Source organism: Papaver somniferum, chromosome 10 (assembly GCF_003573695.1).
Source record: "Papaver somniferum cultivar HN1 chromosome 10, ASM357369v1, whole genome shotgun sequence".
In the NCBI taxonomy this organism is placed as follows: domain Eukaryota; kingdom Viridiplantae; phylum Streptophyta; class Magnoliopsida; order Ranunculales; family Papaveraceae; genus Papaver; species Papaver somniferum.
This window is the reverse complement of record NC_039367.1, coordinates 54,801,741-54,818,616: the sequence shown is the minus strand read 5'-3', so window position 1 is coordinate 54,818,616 and position 16,876 is coordinate 54,801,741. Positions and strand designations below refer to the sequence as shown.

The 16,876-nt window shown below is 36.1% G+C and overlaps 2 protein-coding genes and 1 long non-coding RNA gene across 3 annotated transcripts; 2 read left to right on the top strand and 1 right to left on the bottom strand.

Moving 5' to 3' along the window:
• The first annotated feature begins 4,510 nt into the window (after positions 1–4,510).
• Positions 4,511–6,714, top strand: LOC113318676 (serine/arginine repetitive matrix protein 2-like). Its single transcript, XM_026566886.1, has 2 exons — positions 4,511–5,042; positions 6,369–6,714. The coding sequence occupies exons 1-2, from the start codon at positions 4,705–4,707 to the stop codon at positions 6,466–6,468; spliced, it is 438 nt and encodes a 145-aa protein (XP_026422671.1). The 5' UTR covers positions 4,511–4,704; the 3' UTR covers positions 6,469–6,714.
• A 152-nt stretch (positions 6,715–6,866) lies between these two features.
• Positions 6,867–11,179, bottom strand: LOC113318675 (ubiquitin thioesterase OTU1-like). The gene is made up of 10 exons (XM_026566885.1): positions 10,865–11,179; positions 10,088–10,170; positions 9,946–9,991; positions 9,092–9,200; positions 8,494–8,585; positions 8,326–8,388; positions 7,991–8,109; positions 7,272–7,347; positions 7,086–7,169; positions 6,867–7,006 (listed from the first exon to the last, which is right to left on the bottom strand). The coding sequence occupies exons 2-9, from the start codon at positions 10,150–10,152 to the stop codon at positions 7,113–7,115; spliced, it is 627 nt and encodes a 208-aa protein (XP_026422670.1). The 5' UTR covers positions 10,153–10,170; positions 10,865–11,179; the 3' UTR covers positions 6,867–7,006; positions 7,086–7,112.
• Positions 11,180–14,234: 3,055 nt separating this feature from the next.
• On the top strand, positions 14,235–14,629 carry LOC113318265. The gene is made up of 3 exons (XR_003344380.1): positions 14,235–14,321; positions 14,402–14,482; positions 14,563–14,629. It is a non-coding gene; the product is annotated as an uncharacterized LOC113318265 (long non-coding RNA).
• The last annotated feature ends 2,247 nt before the right edge of the window (positions 14,630–16,876 follow it).

Here is a 16,876-nt window from a genome sequence, read left to right as displayed (position 1 = left end):
ATTTTATCCCATATTCTGTATTTTCATTGTTTTCAAGAATAAATATTTTTATTAATTAATTTTGCATTTTTAGGTACTAAATAAATCCTGGTTAACTCACGGAGCAAAAAGAGCAAAGAAACGGCAAAGACTCCCGCAGAAAGACAGCGAAGAATGATGTCTGCAAGAGCCGGATCAACTAGAAGTGGGCTTGAAGAGGAAGAATTGTCCTTAAAGAAGATATGGGCTTGGCATACCCAAGGCCCAAAACCCTTACCCAAATCCATTTCCAATATCCATACCCATTTCCATGAGAGTCGTCAGATTGGATCCATCACATCATCCAACGGTCGCCTCATCACCGATCATCAAATCTTGAAGATCCTGTCAAACATCATAGTACCTAACTCCAATCTAAGCCGTCAGAATTGTTGTATCACGCATCCAACGGTCGTTGCAAGCCTGTTCCATCTTAGCCGTTCGATTTAATCCAGATGTGATCATCCAACGTATCATCTTCGCTGGACATCGAATTTTCTACAACCGCTCAACACTACAACACCTAACACCTATACCCGCAAAACAAACGCACCCTTCTCCAATTATATCGACTCCATCTTCTCCCTCATCGTCTACAGAGAAAACGCTGCCATCACCAACTCTCTGCCACCACCACAACCACCACCGAGCTCTCAAATCACCAACAACCCCATCACCCCATCATCCATCACCTATTCCCTTCTAATTTCAGAGACCTAATTCACTTAATTCAGTCGTCTCTTCTCAGAAACCCTAGGCGTGTGAGTTTGGTAAATTAGGTTGAGAAATAACACAAATTGGAGGCATGGGTACCATCAGGAGAAGAAATAGAGGGATGGGTCGACGTACAGAAGCCATTATCAAAGATTAGGTAAACTGAATTTCAATTTTCAGAAACCCTAATTTACTGTTTTGGGGGTTTTGCTTGTAAAGTGTAATTGAGTATAAATATGGGTTGTGGGTGTTGTGTTGAAGGCATGCCTGGGCTAGCCAGTGCTTCACCCAAGAGGACTGGAATAGCCAGTGCCTCAAGGGTTGGTTCTTAGTTTAAATTATTTTGTAAATTTCAATTGTATTTGTCCCATCCATGCTCTGATTTTGTTGTGCTTGAACTGTCTAGGATTGAATATCCTTTTAGGTTGTTAAAACACTAAGCAAGCTTCTCTGCGGGTAGTTGCAGTGTGAGATCCCCAACTACTACTAGGATTAGATTCATCTTAGTGTTCTTAGTAATCTTTCTAGACCAACCCTTAGATGAACAGCCGACTTTGAACCGCAACTGTCATCTAGTTATTCAGAGAGCCTAGAAGCTGACTGATAACTAACAAGGGACAAGAACATAGTTGGAGGACTTAGCTTAGGAAAAGGGTGGATTCAAGATCCTAGTCCCTTATATACTTCACTGCCTTTGTTTCTTTATCACTGCCTGTGTTACTGCCTTGGTTTCTTTGCCACTATCACTCTTTGTCACTCACTGTCACTGTCACCACCTTTGCTTCTTACTCACTGTCATCACTTAGCTTAGCTAGAATAGCCTATAAAACTTCAACTTACACACCCTAGTCCCTGTGGAAATGATCCTGCCTTGCACACTCACTACAACAGACCCTGTGCACTTGCAGGTATAACATGTAGGCCTTTCTGTATCTCCTTATCCTTTGCTCTTGTTTCTTATACATTCCCTGACCTACCAAATTTTTGGCGCCGCTGCCGGGGACTGGTGCTGTGTAGTTGAAAAGAATAAAAAAAAATAAAAAAAAAATAGTGTACCTGTCTTAGTGTAACTTAGCCTGTTGTAGATGTAACTTAGTGTTTTGCTGTTGTAACTTAGTATAACTATATTAGTGTAATAGTTTTAGTATAACTTAGCTATATTAGTATAACTGCATCTGTAATTTAGTGTAGCTCTTAGTGTAACTTAGCTTTAGCTGTAACTGTAGTTCTGCATCTCCTGCATCCATATCTGCATCATTTAGCATCTGCATCTTAGCTGTAAGCATTGTATCCATTGCATACATACCTGCATACCTGCATCATCTCTAGTTTGCATATTTCATCATAACTTGCATCTGTCACTTGCATATCATTGCATGCCTGCATATTCTCCATATCTGCATCTTGCATTTGCATCTGTGTTTGCATCCTTGCTCTTCAGCTTTGCTCATTTCCTGTAGCTTTTCCATGCCTTGTAAGCATGATGCTCTGCAGCCTTGCTTCATCTGCAGCATTTCCCTGTGGCCTAGCACCTATAGCATTGCCTTGTCTGAAACTTGCTGCCTGAGCATACTTGTTATTTTCTTGCTGTGCCTCTTGCCCTTTTTCCTCATTGCTTCTTGGCCTCACCCATTTGCTTCAAAGAGACTGATCTTCTCTTTTGAGCCAACAGGTGCTGCTACAGCCAGCCTCTGGTGCTGCTGCTGTTTTCTGTGTTGCTGTTGTTGTTGTCTTGCTGCCTTCTACTGCTGCTGCTTCTTCTTCTTGTTGTTGTTGCTGATGAGCCTCTGGTGCTCTTGCTGAAGTTGTTGTTGCTGTGAACCAAGCCCAACTGGGTTGTGCAACTAAAACAGAACAGCTGGGCTGTGCTACAAGAGTAAGCCTGAACTGTGGGCTTGACCCAAACAAAAGTTGACAACCATTTTCAAACCCAGTTGCACTTCTTTTTGGGCTGTGTAAATTCTAAAAGTGATTATGGGCTTGTGAATTGGACTGTGGACTTAGTTACATTTTGGGCCTCAAACTGAAATTTGTTTAAACTGTGGGATCCGACCATTCGTGGGCTTAGACTCAACTGAACTTTAGACCCCTACATTGTGAGCTTAGACCCAGACCAAAAATTTGAAAAACGTTTTAAAGTTTTAAAACCCAGCTGGGCCTCGCATTCCAGTTAACTGCTAGCCCAAAAACCCAACTGTTTCTGAACTCTGGGCTTGTTTCTGAACTTTGGGCCTGAACCAAACTTCGAGTGGGCCAAACTTTCAAAATTCCAAAAAACCAACGGTGAGATTTACTCACCAACAGTGGGCCTAAGAATCAAAGTTTTTAAAACAAATTTGGGCTCCAAAAACAACCCATCTGGGCTTCAGAGCAAGCTTTGCCCCAAACGGTTGGGCTCTTTTATTCAAAACCTTTTGCTGGGCTCAATTCAAACTGATTCGTTGGGCTTCACTTCACACTCAGCTAGGCTTCATTTTGCACAGCAGTTGTGGGCTGTTTTCAAATTTCTAGTGGGCTGTGCATTCTTCCACCAATGTGGGCTTGCTCCCGATTTTAAAACCAAATTTTTCTTTTCAAAACCCATTAAAAATCAAATGATTCCCTAAAAACCAAAATTTTTCTTTTTCCCATCAAAACCAAATGTCTCCCGACAAAACCAAATTTTTCCCAAAAAGTCCAATCCCATTAAAAACCATATTTTCTTGTATAGAATCTAGTAGATAGTTTCTTAGTTAAATCTTTTATTTCTTTTGTACATATTTTGCTAATCCAATGTGACGCTTAACTGAAATATGTTGGATTTTTGCCTTGAATAACGGAGTTCTAATTTTGCTTTCGCCGTCAAATCGGGTATTCTCTTTCTTTTTTCTCTACTCACCATAATCCTCTTCGTATGTTATAATTCTTTTCATATTTTGGAACATTGAGGACAATGTTTAGTTTAGGTTTGGGGGTATGGTATAGATACCATGATCACATGCTATAATTGAAAACTGAACTCTTTTTTTTTGTTAAAAAATGAAAAAAATGAAAAAATCAAAATCAAAAATTAAAAAATTGAAAAAAAACATAAAAATGGAGCTCATTTACCTTGAAATGTTGACTCTTGTGCATGTATGTAAACATAAGGATTCTTAGTCTAGATATTTAGGCACCCCTGATTCTAGCACAATTCACATAGTGATAAGAAACTTGCACGCGCACGATCTACCAATACATGTATAGCCTCATCCTTGAGGTGTTCTATCGAAAGTCACGATTCCCAATCACTTTAGAATACTGAACGAAACTTGACTAGCTTGTTCTTTGGTTGGTTGGGATAGAAGGTGGAGGTTACATTAAGAAAGACAACCATCGAATTTAACTGGGTGCATCAAAAAGGGCTACCTCTTGCTAAGAGTCATGTAATTTTTTGTTTCCTTTTGTATATGTATCAAAAGTGTTACCATGTTAAAAAAAAAAATGATGTATATTCAGAAAAAAAAAAAAATCAGAAAAAAAAAATACAAAAAAATTAAGTATTTATCAAATTCCATTTGTGTCATGTAAAGAAAATAGTTTTCTCTTGTCCAAAAATAAAAGAGAGTAGTCAATGTAAATAAGAGTCATTTTTTGTTTTAGTAAGCAAGGAAGGGTGTACGCCATTGATGTTTAATGCTTTAGGACACCCCTTACAACTATAGGGAAGGTGACTTAATAAAATCATGGTCCCATCGGAAAAAAAAAACGATGGCCCCAAAAAATCGTTCTTCCAAAAACGACAGGGATAATAAAGGAAACTAAACTAAACCAGGAAACCTGTTATGGCTACATCATGTCCTATAAATTCAATCTTTCGATAATTCGGTATTATTAGGAATCCAGGATCCTATCTATTAGCTGAATCAACTTGTTAGGGTTTCAAAATTTTCTCTATCGTAATACATTTGTTGTTTTATAGAAGAAGAATTTGAGTTATAAAATCAGAAGAAAATGTACAACGGGATTGGGTTGCAGACACCAAGAGGTTCAGGATCAAATGATTATGTACAAACAAACAAATTCTCTGTAAGACCAAAGACTGGGAAAGTAGAAACAAAAGCATTCGAAGGTGATCAAGGAACTGGTGGTGTTAAAAGGGCAAACAAAGATATTTTTGAACATGATAGAAAACGTCAGATTGAACTCAAATTGGTTGATTTGGAAGATAAATTGATTGAACAAGGTTATACTGATGCTGAGATTTCTCAGAAGCTTGATGAAGCAAGGAAATCATTGGAAGAAGAATCTCAAAATACAAACATCTCTGGAAGCGAAAAAACAACAACCAGGTATTCATCTCTCCCTCTTTGGCTCTTTCCTTCTATTTGTGATTGTTTTTTAGGTTTTACTAAGGTTTTATTGCCTTGATTAATCCCATTAGTAAGTGTATATAGTTTTGGTGGACGGGTTTTTTTGTGTGTTTGAAATAGTTCCAAAGCATATTGTAGAATTTTGAACTGAAATTTGTGTCACTTGTTTAAGGTTTTCCTCTGATATTAATGAAGTAGATTTAGGGAAAGTTCTAATAGATGCAGTAAACCTTTTCCGTCTCTTTGATGAGGTCTGTCCCTTTTATGGCCTAACCTTTTTATTGAAGTTCACTCTAGTAAAAGAACTGGTTACAGAAAGTTTTCAAGTTGGCTGGTTGAACACAACTATTGACAAATTAGTAGCATGACTTGTTATTTAGGGTTGTGTTTCAGCAATTAACTTGGCAGTTGAATTTTATGGGGTTGGCTAATGTTTAGTTGCCTTGCATCCATTTCAAAACAGGTAAGACCGGGATAGCATCTCTGAATTCACCATTCCCAGCTTACTTCGTTAGAGAGCCCACCCTTGAAATTGCTCAGCATTCTTATACCTATCGTTGAAAGAGCGCCTAATAAGGTAGTGGCGTGACTCGTTATTTAGGATTGTGTTTCAGCGTTTAACTTAGCAATTGACATTATGGGGTTAGTATTCAGTTGCCCTGCATCCATTTCAAAGTCATGTGGAGACCTAGAGTGGTTGACTTGGTGCCATTACCGAACTTGAAAGTCTTGCATAAGTACCACAATTTGGCCCTCTTTGGAACACTTGGATATCCTATTAAAGTCAAAATATCTCACTTATAGGTTGGCTTATCGTGAATTTCATGGAAATTTAGTCAAAAGGAGCTTACGTAGAAAAAAACATGTAGGTTTCACTTTAGCTTATAGGTTAGGTTATAGCTTATAAGAATACCTCCTACCAGGTTGAGTCATTTAATGGAGCAGCCTTAATGCGGATGCAGATGATTTAGAGGTTTTTGGCCTATGGGTTTTTTGTGTTGCGGTTGATATCAACGGCTGTTCATCAGTTTTAGTTACAGGTTTTACTCTCTTGTTATTAAGTTTGTTTTATTTTTTGGTGGTTTCTTTTTTCTCCGAGGGTTCTTATGATATAGACTGTTTATGGGCAGAATTGTGATACGTAAGGGTGCTGAACTGTTTCAATCGTATGTTTTGAATTCATTTGTGTGTACGGGTTTACGCATTTCTACAGTATATGATAAGAGAAATAACTATTCTCTTCTTGTTGATTGATATTCTTTCATCTTATTGCTGATTTTTATGAACTACTTGTGTTTGATTCAGGGTTTCGGATACTCAGACACATCAAATTGCTGCTAGAAAGGAGAGACAGATGGAGACATTAAGGTCTGCCCTTGGCATAAATAAAGTTGATGGGATGTAGCCATGTAGGACACACATCCAGTTGACCAAGTCTGCGCATGAAGATATAGCCCTGATGTATATGTTTCTGAATGAATCTTTTGGATCAGAATGAGATTTTGTTATTTGCTTGAACTCGTCAGATTTTTTTTTTTTAATTTTGTGTAAATAGAGATAGTGAGTGAACTGATAGTTTTTTTTTTTTGTGTGATTACGATATGGGTTCCAAATTCTACATATTTGTTTACTGCCAATGGTTTTTGTTCTTTTAAGTGGTTTCTACAATTTAGAACATTCTCCTGTCTTACTAATTTTGGGTTTAGGTAGGAATCCTTGTAGAGACAAGTTTGAAAAGCTATGTTGAATTAGAATCACAGACCAATTTTGTAGATGTTCTGATTCAATTTTTCTGTTCTACGGTTATTGCTTTAAAAAACAAACACTGATGGATTTCTTTGCTGTGTGATAACGAAAACAAATATCTTTCGCAAAATAGTCTAGCACATTTTCATCACATTGACATCAACAGGTTGAAGTTGCACTTTGTAATATATCCCCATCTGTTCAAATAAATGAATAAACCAATAAGTACAGATATGGGAGCAATCACCAAGAGAAAAATGGGTTCTCTAAGGTTACATTCATCTTTCGCTGTTTTATCTGTTCTCATTTATACTCCTGGAAATTGACATGCCCAGTTGCCTGTGCATGTTCCACAGCCTCCTGCAATTTTTTTGATGATAATTAGAAAAGAACCGATTAGCCAGAGACAATGAGAGAGAGAGAGAGAGAGAGAGAGAGAGAGAATCCTGTGTGACCGAGTACCTTCTGGCCCATGACACCAATTTGACAGACTCCACAACGTAATGTGAAGTTTGCAGTATCTGTATAGCTCCTCTTCCTAGCGTTCCCAACAAAAATGGTTAAAACAAAAAATTAGTGATGCAAAGATAAACTACTGGACCAAGGATTTAATGACCCTAATGTACAAAAAAATTAACCAAACTAGCACAAATAATTAGGCCAATATAAAGAATATTGTAAAGATCCAGGAGACTCTATTGAAGCTGTCTTGTTTTTGCAAAAGAGCTGGTTAACAGCAGGAAAATCATCCACAAGCTGGAATACCTCGAAATCTAAGAAGCTACAACCTCTACTTAGATCTTAAAAGCGGGAGCAACTGTTATCTTTCTTCCTTTGATTTAATATGAAAAGTAACATTGTTTCTGAAAACTATATGTCATAGATCTCATTCTGCAAGGTCAAAGCAATTGACTTCATAGAGACGATATCTTCCCGTTATACATACTAGTAACAGGATATCTGCTTACTCACAGTTTATTATGAAGTCCAGGATTATATGTGAAATTGTTTATAACACAGCATATGAATTTTCTCAAGTTGCCAAATGCTCCCTTCATTGAGTATTTTTTTATATTTCATACAAATTGTTTGCACTTGATTGTACCATAAATCAAGTATTAGCACAAGAATAAAAAGAAAAATGTACTAGGAAAATGTTCCCAAGAACAGTGAAGACTCACCTTTGAGCATCCCTAGCAAGATTTAAAGCAAGCTCCTCAACTGGCCCAATGGTCCTATCTTTGTGTACAGGAAAGACAGTCATGTCAAACTCCTCTGGAGCTCCCTCAAACGGAGATAACTGTTGATACAGGAAATAACAAGGTTAGACTAGTAGCCTTAACTAGCTGTTTCTCAAAATTTTCTTCTAGTCAATCGTCCATTATCAGAAGATTCAACAGCTATTAATTGGTCAAATCAATTGGTTATAAATGCAATTCGTGTTCCAACTTCCAACTTAAGCATGTTCAAAAGACAGAAGTGTAGGAAAAATAAGCTTAACCAACAGTAAACATACCACTAAGGCATCGTAATGCAGACCGTCATATATAAGCATGACTCTTTCTGAGTAATTCATAGCCTGTAGCAAGTATCAAGGTAACAAAGAAACAAAGAAAGTAATTATCGTTTGTACTACCAAATATTATCATTTACATGAGCTGAAAAGGCTTGGAAAAAGGTTGACCTGGCCATACAAATCACATCTTAGGGTTTGGATATCGTATGCTGCAATTTCACGTCCAAAGTAATCTGCTAATATCGAAAGCTCGATGGCACCTTCATTTCACAGAAAAAAACACTTAATCAAAATATTTTTAAAGAACAACAATTCAAACACACTTGTTCAGAAATTTTCCGTCCTAGTGTTCATAATAATTTTCTGTAGCTGATTTTAACAGCTAGTATCCGAGTCATAAATGAAAGTTCTTTTTGCTCCCAGTGAAGTTATTTTCTAAACTTCAGTTAAAAAATGTAAGTTATGAAAACAATAAGAGAAGAGACAATTGAACTGACCAACTGCCTTGTCTCAGTTTCATCTTATTTGACACATAAATTATCATAATTGTAGCTTGGAAAGCACATATTTCGAGAAACACAAGAAAAATCATGGTGGATCATGCTTAATAGCCTCCACGGAATTGATCAATTTTTCCACATGTATTATCCTATGCATATGATTAATGATAACAACTACATGCATACGAGATCCAGGCCACCAAACAAGTAAATGAAAGACATCAGGAAATCTTGAATCCTAATTTTAAAATGTAAATGAGAATCACCTCCCCACTTCTCGGAGTCCATGATCCAGGTACAGTACTCTGCATTTGATTTTCCAAGAAACGGCTCTGAGTATTTTGCAGGATCACTCGATACCGTCGCAGCTATAACCTTTAGAAAATAACATTTTACTGATATCCATGCAATCAATGAAAGCGAAAGAGATGAACAGATATAATATCCTATGAAGCTTTCTATATGTTTTTCGGCTATCCAAAATGCTGAAGAGATCATCATAAAAGACGCACAAAATGACTAACTGTGAGCAACTCCCTCTTTCTTCTCTTTCCTTTTCTGATCCCTATCAGTGTCTAGTCGATGAGCTATACAGTTGTTTAGTTCTTTCAGGTAAAATGCGGGAAATGGACTATTTGAGAGGGAAAATTCCATAAACGGGGAAGCTTAACTTCGAATGCTCTACATGTTCACATTCAAAAGGACTGAAATGCTGAAACTATGAAAGTTGCCTTAAACACTATATTGGTGAACTTTTATAATCCATCTATATTTAGCTTTAAGAATTAAAAGAAACGAAATCCAAACGACAAGAAAAACAATTCATACAAAATGCATTAATATAGGAGGAAATGTATATATCTTATGAATGGTGGTAAATTTATCATGAGACCCCGATTATGCAAATTATGTATTCAATAACAGTTGATATAGATATGAGCAAAGCTCATGAAGTCATGGTTTAATTTCAACTATATTTCCTACTTTAAAAAACTCAACCCCCAGGATCAAATTCAATAACTTGGAAAGTAGCTATGCGAAATAAACAAAAATGAAGAATAACTTTTAATTTGCTTGTAAACAATGTAAAGTATGAAAGCCATGGATTGCAAAGTATCACCTGTCTTAACTCCGGAGCTCTATGCTTGTTGTGCTCCATAATATATCTGCAATAGGGAAATGATGGATATCAAAACCAGTTTTACCAAATCCCAAAAAAACAAACTTTAACAGAATTCATGAGTCTACGACTTGATACTCACCCTACTGCATTGAAGAGGCAACTATTGTCTGAGGGAATGACCCTTCTTACAACAATACCTTCCATGTTTTTATGTTAAATAGCCTGAAAATTGTAACAATAACGAAACCATTAGCCCTTATGACATTCACATCATATCAGATGAATTAAAAAGTCCAATTCTCAAGCTAAATCCATAAAACTCAACAACCTAAACAGTTTAAGTTATATTGCTTCGTTGACCCACAAAACAAAAAGATGAACAAACTGAACAATAATCCCACCTCAAGAAAACTTCATCACATGATATCAAATTTAAATGGAACTCTAACTCTAACCCTAATAAGAAACAATATAAGCCCAAAAGTACTCATTTACACGAAAAGAGAAGCTCAATGCTCAGTTCAGTGAAGCAAATTGTGGAATTTTGAGTTGAAATTACTAATTTAGTGAGTTTCAACCACTGGGTCTTCTCAAAGATACACCAATTACCGTTTGTTACACAATTATAACCCGCACTCCACAGCAAATCACATCAACAGAAGAAAAAAAAAAGTTACATCTTGATGGGGAAAAAAATAACCTTGATAAGAATGAAAAAGAGTGATGAAAACCTAAAAAAATTCCCCAAACAAACACAACATGAAGCCAAGAATCACGAGTTATAACATCCAGATCTAAAGATGCAAAATATATATGAAAAAAAGAGAGAGTAGATGATCTAAGCAGCAATAATTAACAAAGACTTGAAACAAATAAAAATATATTGAAGGAAACGTGTTTGAGAATTTGTGTTTACCAGAAACTAGGTGCAGTTTGAATTTTGATACTGTGACGATCTTGAGAGTCTCAGAGAGAGAGAGAGAGAGAGAGAGAGAGAGAGGCGAAACAGCGTGTGAAGTTGGTGCTTCTCTTCTCTTGTATAGACAGTAAATATATTCGTTTCTTTCTCTAAAAGTTCGTTGCCATATTTTCTTTTCTATTCTCTTGAGTAAAACGCTGCGTTTGAATCAACAGACCTTGCCATAAAAGATGTTTCTTTTACCATTAAATTTTATCCTGATTCAACGATTGATTATGGCGCCTAAATTACAATTTGTTTGCATAAGAAGTAAGAACTGGGATCTCCTAGTGCCCTGGTGGATAAGTCATTTGACACTGCAGGCAAGGCCATCTCTGGGCTCCAAGCCAAGAGGGGATCAAAATCATATTGGTTTACGCCCATGCTTTTGACTTGAAAAGCACCACCAAAATGATAGACATGTTATACAGTGGAAAGAATAGTAGGTGCTCCAAGTTCTGTAGAACGTCATAACATATGAAGAAGGTATAAACCAAAGAGACTTTTGTGGGACTTTCCATACCAAAAAGAGCTTAATCAGCTAAAGGGAAAGAGTTTAACATGACTATTAATCTCATTAATAAAATTCTGTCCCAGAGACAGTACAAACACAAACCAAAAGACCAAGCTCATGATACTCTGTCGAAGGCAAGGTCAGTCCAAAAAACAAAACAAAAAAAAATCGATGATGTCTTGGCCGCACTTTGATTATAAGATCACTACTCATTGAAGCCTAATTTTGATAGTTGCTCCACCTTAGCATCCAAAGGTAGAGCTGCAACCTGGTATGTTGAACGAGCAGGTGCTGCCGCAGAAATCTGTAACATACAACAGAATGTGTCACTCTTTACAGACTAATAGGTAATTCCATGGGTGTTCAGGTGGAACATGAATAGTTGGTTCTTGGCAATTTCTATTATGTTATTGCTTTTACAAGCATAAGATATTAAGAATGATCAGCACAAACAACTCTTAGGAGAGAATCAATTCTATTTCAGCTATTGTTCCTAACAATTCCATTTTAAGGTACTAAAGCATGCTGATTCTCAATTGCAACTTTGAAAAAGTAAGGTCAGTGTGGCCTCCTGATTCTTAGTTGCAGGTCCTGTTATGCAGGATAATACCTAGGTAGTACAGTTTGTTTCTTTAGTTAAATGAGACTTACTCATATAATGTGAATCACTGGAACCAGTCTGCTCCTCAACCTGCAGATGTGAAAAAGAATCTTGTGGAATCGGAAGTGAAAATTTCACAGGTAGTGGACACTCCATGGGGCGAAGACCTAACTGCTGCTTCGCGTATCTTTCAAAAATTTAAGAAGACGTGGTCATTCAAACATTTCCTGGATGGAGAAGAGGCTTCTGGTTCCATCTTAGCCTCTCATTCAAAGTGGGTTAATCTGAACTCATGAAGAATGCCATAATTTATTGAAAAGATCATCTCCATTCATCTGCATGTTTTTATCGCCCGTTACAAGAAATGGTTATCTGTATACTTAGAATCGGGAATTGGGTCACATCTATCTTCATTTAAGAAACAATAAATTCAAAGTAGGAATTACCTATAGGTACTATTATGGTGTTCTTAGTTAGTGGCAGGTCCACCCACTAAAACCCAGTAACTGGAGGTCTATAATAAAAAGAAAACAATAAAATTGGACCCAAATTTTTAGTCCCTGGTCCATACACGTGCGGGACCTTTTCTGTGCATTTTTAAAATCACCGAAATACCCCTTCTCTATGAGTTTTATAACCAGTTTCATATTTCTACTCGCTCATTTTTTCAGATCCATTTTTTTCTCTCTTTCCTCTCGATGCAGCTTCAAAATCCCGACATCGTTTTTGAAGATTGTTTGTTCCAGGTATGTTTTCTAATCATCTTATTTGATTCTTTGTTAGTTTTCTTTTTTTTTTTTGATTTGTTTTTTTGACCGAATCATGAGAATCAAATCGATTTTCATGATGTTTTATATTTTTTTTCCTTTTTGGTAATCGTTATAGATGTATTCCCAACTAATTTTGATGATTTACAGTTTTTTTATTAATTTATTAGTGTTTTAGATCGGCTTTGGTTTTGTTTTACTCATGGATTCATCACTTAATTTGTATGATTCAGCAGTACATATATGTCGTACTGAAAACTGCTGAATCAATTTTGTTATTAGTTATATTTTCATCACTTTTTGGTAATCGTTATAGATGTATTCCCAACTGATTTTGATGATTTACAGTTTTTTATTAATTTATTAGGTTTTAGATCGGCTTTTGATTTTGTTTTACTCATGGATTCATCACTTAAGTTAGATTTACTTATAACACTTCCATTTTGTTGGTTTTAGATGTGTTTCAGTTTGTTTTTGTATATGAAGCAACAGTACGTATATCCCGTACTGACAGAAACTCAATTTATTAAGAAGAAGAAGAAGATGATGATGATGATGATGCATCGTTATGATTTACGACGAGAAGATTTGTTTGTGTTTCAGGGTATGTTTTTTAATCATCTTTTTTGATTATTTTGTTCGTTTTTCTTCATTTGATTTTTTTTCCGATTGTATTATGAAGATCAAATCGATTTTCATGATGCCATTATGTTTTTAGGTTTGATACAGTTTGCTTTTGTGTATGAATTGACAGTACGTATACGACGTACTGATACAAAATTCTTATGATTCGGTTATATTCAAATTTTTGCCATTTTTTTTGGTTCGATTTATGAGTACGTATGTGTAGTATTGAAATATGTGCTTTGATTCGGTTATATTCAGAGTTTTTCCATTGTTTTTGGGTTCGATCCATGAGTACGTATGTGTAATACTGAAGTATGTGCTTTGATTCGGTTATATTCAAAAGTTTTCCACTGTTTTTGGGTTCGATCCATGAGTAAGTATGTGTAATACTGAAATATGTGCTTTGATTCGTTTATATTTCTGAGTTTTGCTATTGTTTTTGGGTTTGATCCATGAGTACGTATGTGTAATACTAAAGTATGTGCTTTGATTCAGTTATATGCATGGATTCATCACTTCTTCTTGATATGCAATTGATTTTTTAGTTCATGAATATGCAGTACATATATGACGTATTGTTACAAACTTCTCTCTTACATCAAATAATTTTGATAGAAACCATTCTGGTTTTTCCTTTTCATGGTATTCCAGTGCATGTATAATGAACTTGAATACTAAATAAGAAAAAGACTATTCTTGTCTCATATTAGTTATTAGATATGAAATTGCTGTATTAGCTTGGATTCAAGATTATGTCCACATAGCCAATCCTTAAGTTAAGGATTTATTTGCAACAAAGCTAATCATTTCTTATTTCAGGTTCAAAGTGATCATTTTGATGAGTTTTTTGCCCCTAAATTGGACAAACATGGTTATCAAGCTCTCTACAAGAAGAAGACAACAGAGGTTTGCTTGCGGACATTTTTGATTTAATGGTCATAAACTCCAAATATTCAGTTTTGTGATAATGAATCTATTCACTGTAGGTTTACACCGGGACTTATGCTATCGATGGTTGTGCAACATTTTTTCGAAGGGACAGATTTTCCCATGTGAAGAAATACGAGGTTTGGAGATGACAGACTTTCTTTTGAATTTATTGTTACTCTGTTGGTTCACATGTTAAACAATTTACTTTTGTATGTAGGTCGAATTCAACAAGGCTGCTCAGTCACTGACAGATGCTGTGGTCCCAATCACTCAGAAGAAAGCTGTTTTGTCTCGACTTCTTAAGGTGATTTTTCTTCTTTGGGAGTCTCTTATGCAGTTAGTTGGTGCTTAGATTCTTTCCCAGAATCTTACTCCCTGTATTATTCTATTTGTCCATTCAATTTTGTATAGGATAATGTTGCGGTAATAGCGGTTCTGGAAGCAAAATTTAGCAACCACGGAGCCGATACTCCTGGAAAGCGACAGCTTCTTTGTGTGGTAAGAAAATTGAAATGTTGTCTGTTACATTTTCATTTGTGCAAAGCATCCTAATATGTTACTCTAGTTTTCTATGTATCACTCGATCCTTGATAATCACTTTCAGGGTTTGTTGTAGATATTCAGTAGCTTCTTATGGACATTAATTTTTTTGGTTAGTTTTTTAGTGGTTATGTCACCCTGTTCAATCATGCAAAACTGTACCTCTTTTGTATTAAAGAAATACTAGAGATTAATGGTATGATCCTACAATATATGTACTCGAATTTGTAAGCATTCAGATATATAATCGGATTTGTAAGCAGTACGACAAATATGTATCATTAATTCTAATTTATTTATCATTGATCCTTACAGATTTGTACTCTACCTGGAAGCAGTGCAGCAAATATGTACTCGAATTTGTAAGCATTCAGATATATAATCGGATTTGTAAGCGGTACGACAGATATGTACTCAGACAGATATGTACTCAAATTTGTAAGCAGTGTAGCAAATATGTACTCGAATTTTTAAGCAGTGTACCAGATATGTACTCAAATTTGTAAGCAGTGTAGACACACACGTTTGGTAGTAATGGGCATTATGGACATTTCCATGTTTTAATTAATTTTGGACCTCCGGATAAAAAAAAATTCAGGTAGGACCCTACTATAAATAACTATATGGGCCTAGGACCAAACAAGAAATTTTCCAAATTCAAAAGCTCATCAATGTCAATATGGAAGCTGCATATGGACCACAAGACTGGGTTTCCAAAGAGAAAGTTAAGATAAAGTACAAGTTTGTATTGTAGGAAGAGGTACTGGTGATGTATGTTTATGAATTGCAGCTTAAACAGCCTGTGGAAGGGAAGGGTTTAGGGAACTTTCTAAAGCGGCTGGTTGGGTGCATTGCATATCAGAACCGAATGAGTGTTGTTAGGTTAACTGTTAAAAAATTGAATCCATTGCTGTGAATATTTATGAGTAAGCTAAGGTACTTAATCTCATCTAACTCACCTTCACAGACGGGGTTTGAAGCTATGAAATTCTGTGTGATCATGAAGCGAAATAGATGTTAGTGCTGTAGTTTCACAAGCATGTATTGTAATTCAAGATGCCTGCACACAACCCTAGTTAGTAAGTTCGCGAATGATTCGCGAATCATTCGCGAATTTTTCCGTATCACGAATTTTACCGTCTTATTCGCGTACGTTTGCAACTCCGAACCCAAGTCGCGTATTATGTGGCATTCCCGGATTATTCGCGAATCGTTCACGAATTTTACGTCTCCCGAATGATACGTCCGCTTAATTCGCCATAAATTCTTTAGCTTTTTCAAAGACTCCATTTTTTGGGCTTTACTGCCTCCCGAACATACACGACCGAATATTAGACGTGTTGTAATTTTTATGAAACAAAAACGACTGAAGAGATTTGAAGGTGAAGGTGAGAGAGATCTCAAACTCACTAACCAAGCATCTAAACCACCATACGACGTCCTCTTGGATAACTAATGTTGTATATATTATTAATATCATCATATTGAGTTTATTTTTTCCTTAAATAACTCACACATATGCATAAAAATTGGTCTATGACCTTATAAATACAAATTATTTGTTATATATAGATACCGAATTTTCAGAGCCGAACTCACATTTATAAATCGAATTATACACGTACGTATGACGTTCCGAATTAACGACGAATCACGTCCCGTTGACCGAATTTTGGACCGAATCTGGATTTTACAAAACCGTATAATACTCGTACGTTTGCCGAATCCCGAATTGCTAACTAGGCACACAACTGCAATGCTTATATGTGATCATGTAGGTGCTGAATATAGTATGGAAAATATAAAAAACCCTGCGAAATACTTTTGACGAAACAAAAACTAAAGCAAGCTTGAGTATTGAAAGCGCAATAAACTACGAGGATTGTACGGCAACAAACATAGTCAAAGTAACTTATCATTATGGAAAATGCTAAACAACAAGAACTAAGAGCAATGTTCAAGCACCACAGAGGACCAACCCTCTCTACTCC

Bases quoted from the DNA above. Each gene is read 5' to 3' on its own strand.
- LOC113318675 (XM_026566885.1), bottom strand. From the start codon at position 10,152: ATGGAAGGTATTGTTGTAAGAAGGGTCATTCCCTCAGACAATAGTTGC. The intron at 9,201-9,945 runs GTGATACTTTGC...TATTTTCTAAAG, and splicing joins GAGCTCCGGAGTTAAGACAG to GTTATAGCTGCGACGGTATC. The intron at 8,586-9,091 runs GTGATTCTCATT...TGTGAAATGAAG, and splicing joins GGACTCCGAGAAGTGGGGAG to GTGCCATCGAGCTTTCGATA.
- LOC113318676 (XM_026566886.1), top strand. From the start codon at position 4,705: ATGTACAACGGGATTGGGTTGCAGACACCAAGAGGTTCAGGATCAAAT. The intron at 5,043-6,368 runs GTATTCATCTCT...TGTTTGATTCAG, and splicing joins AGCGAAAAAACAACAACCAG to GGTTTCGGATACTCAGACAC.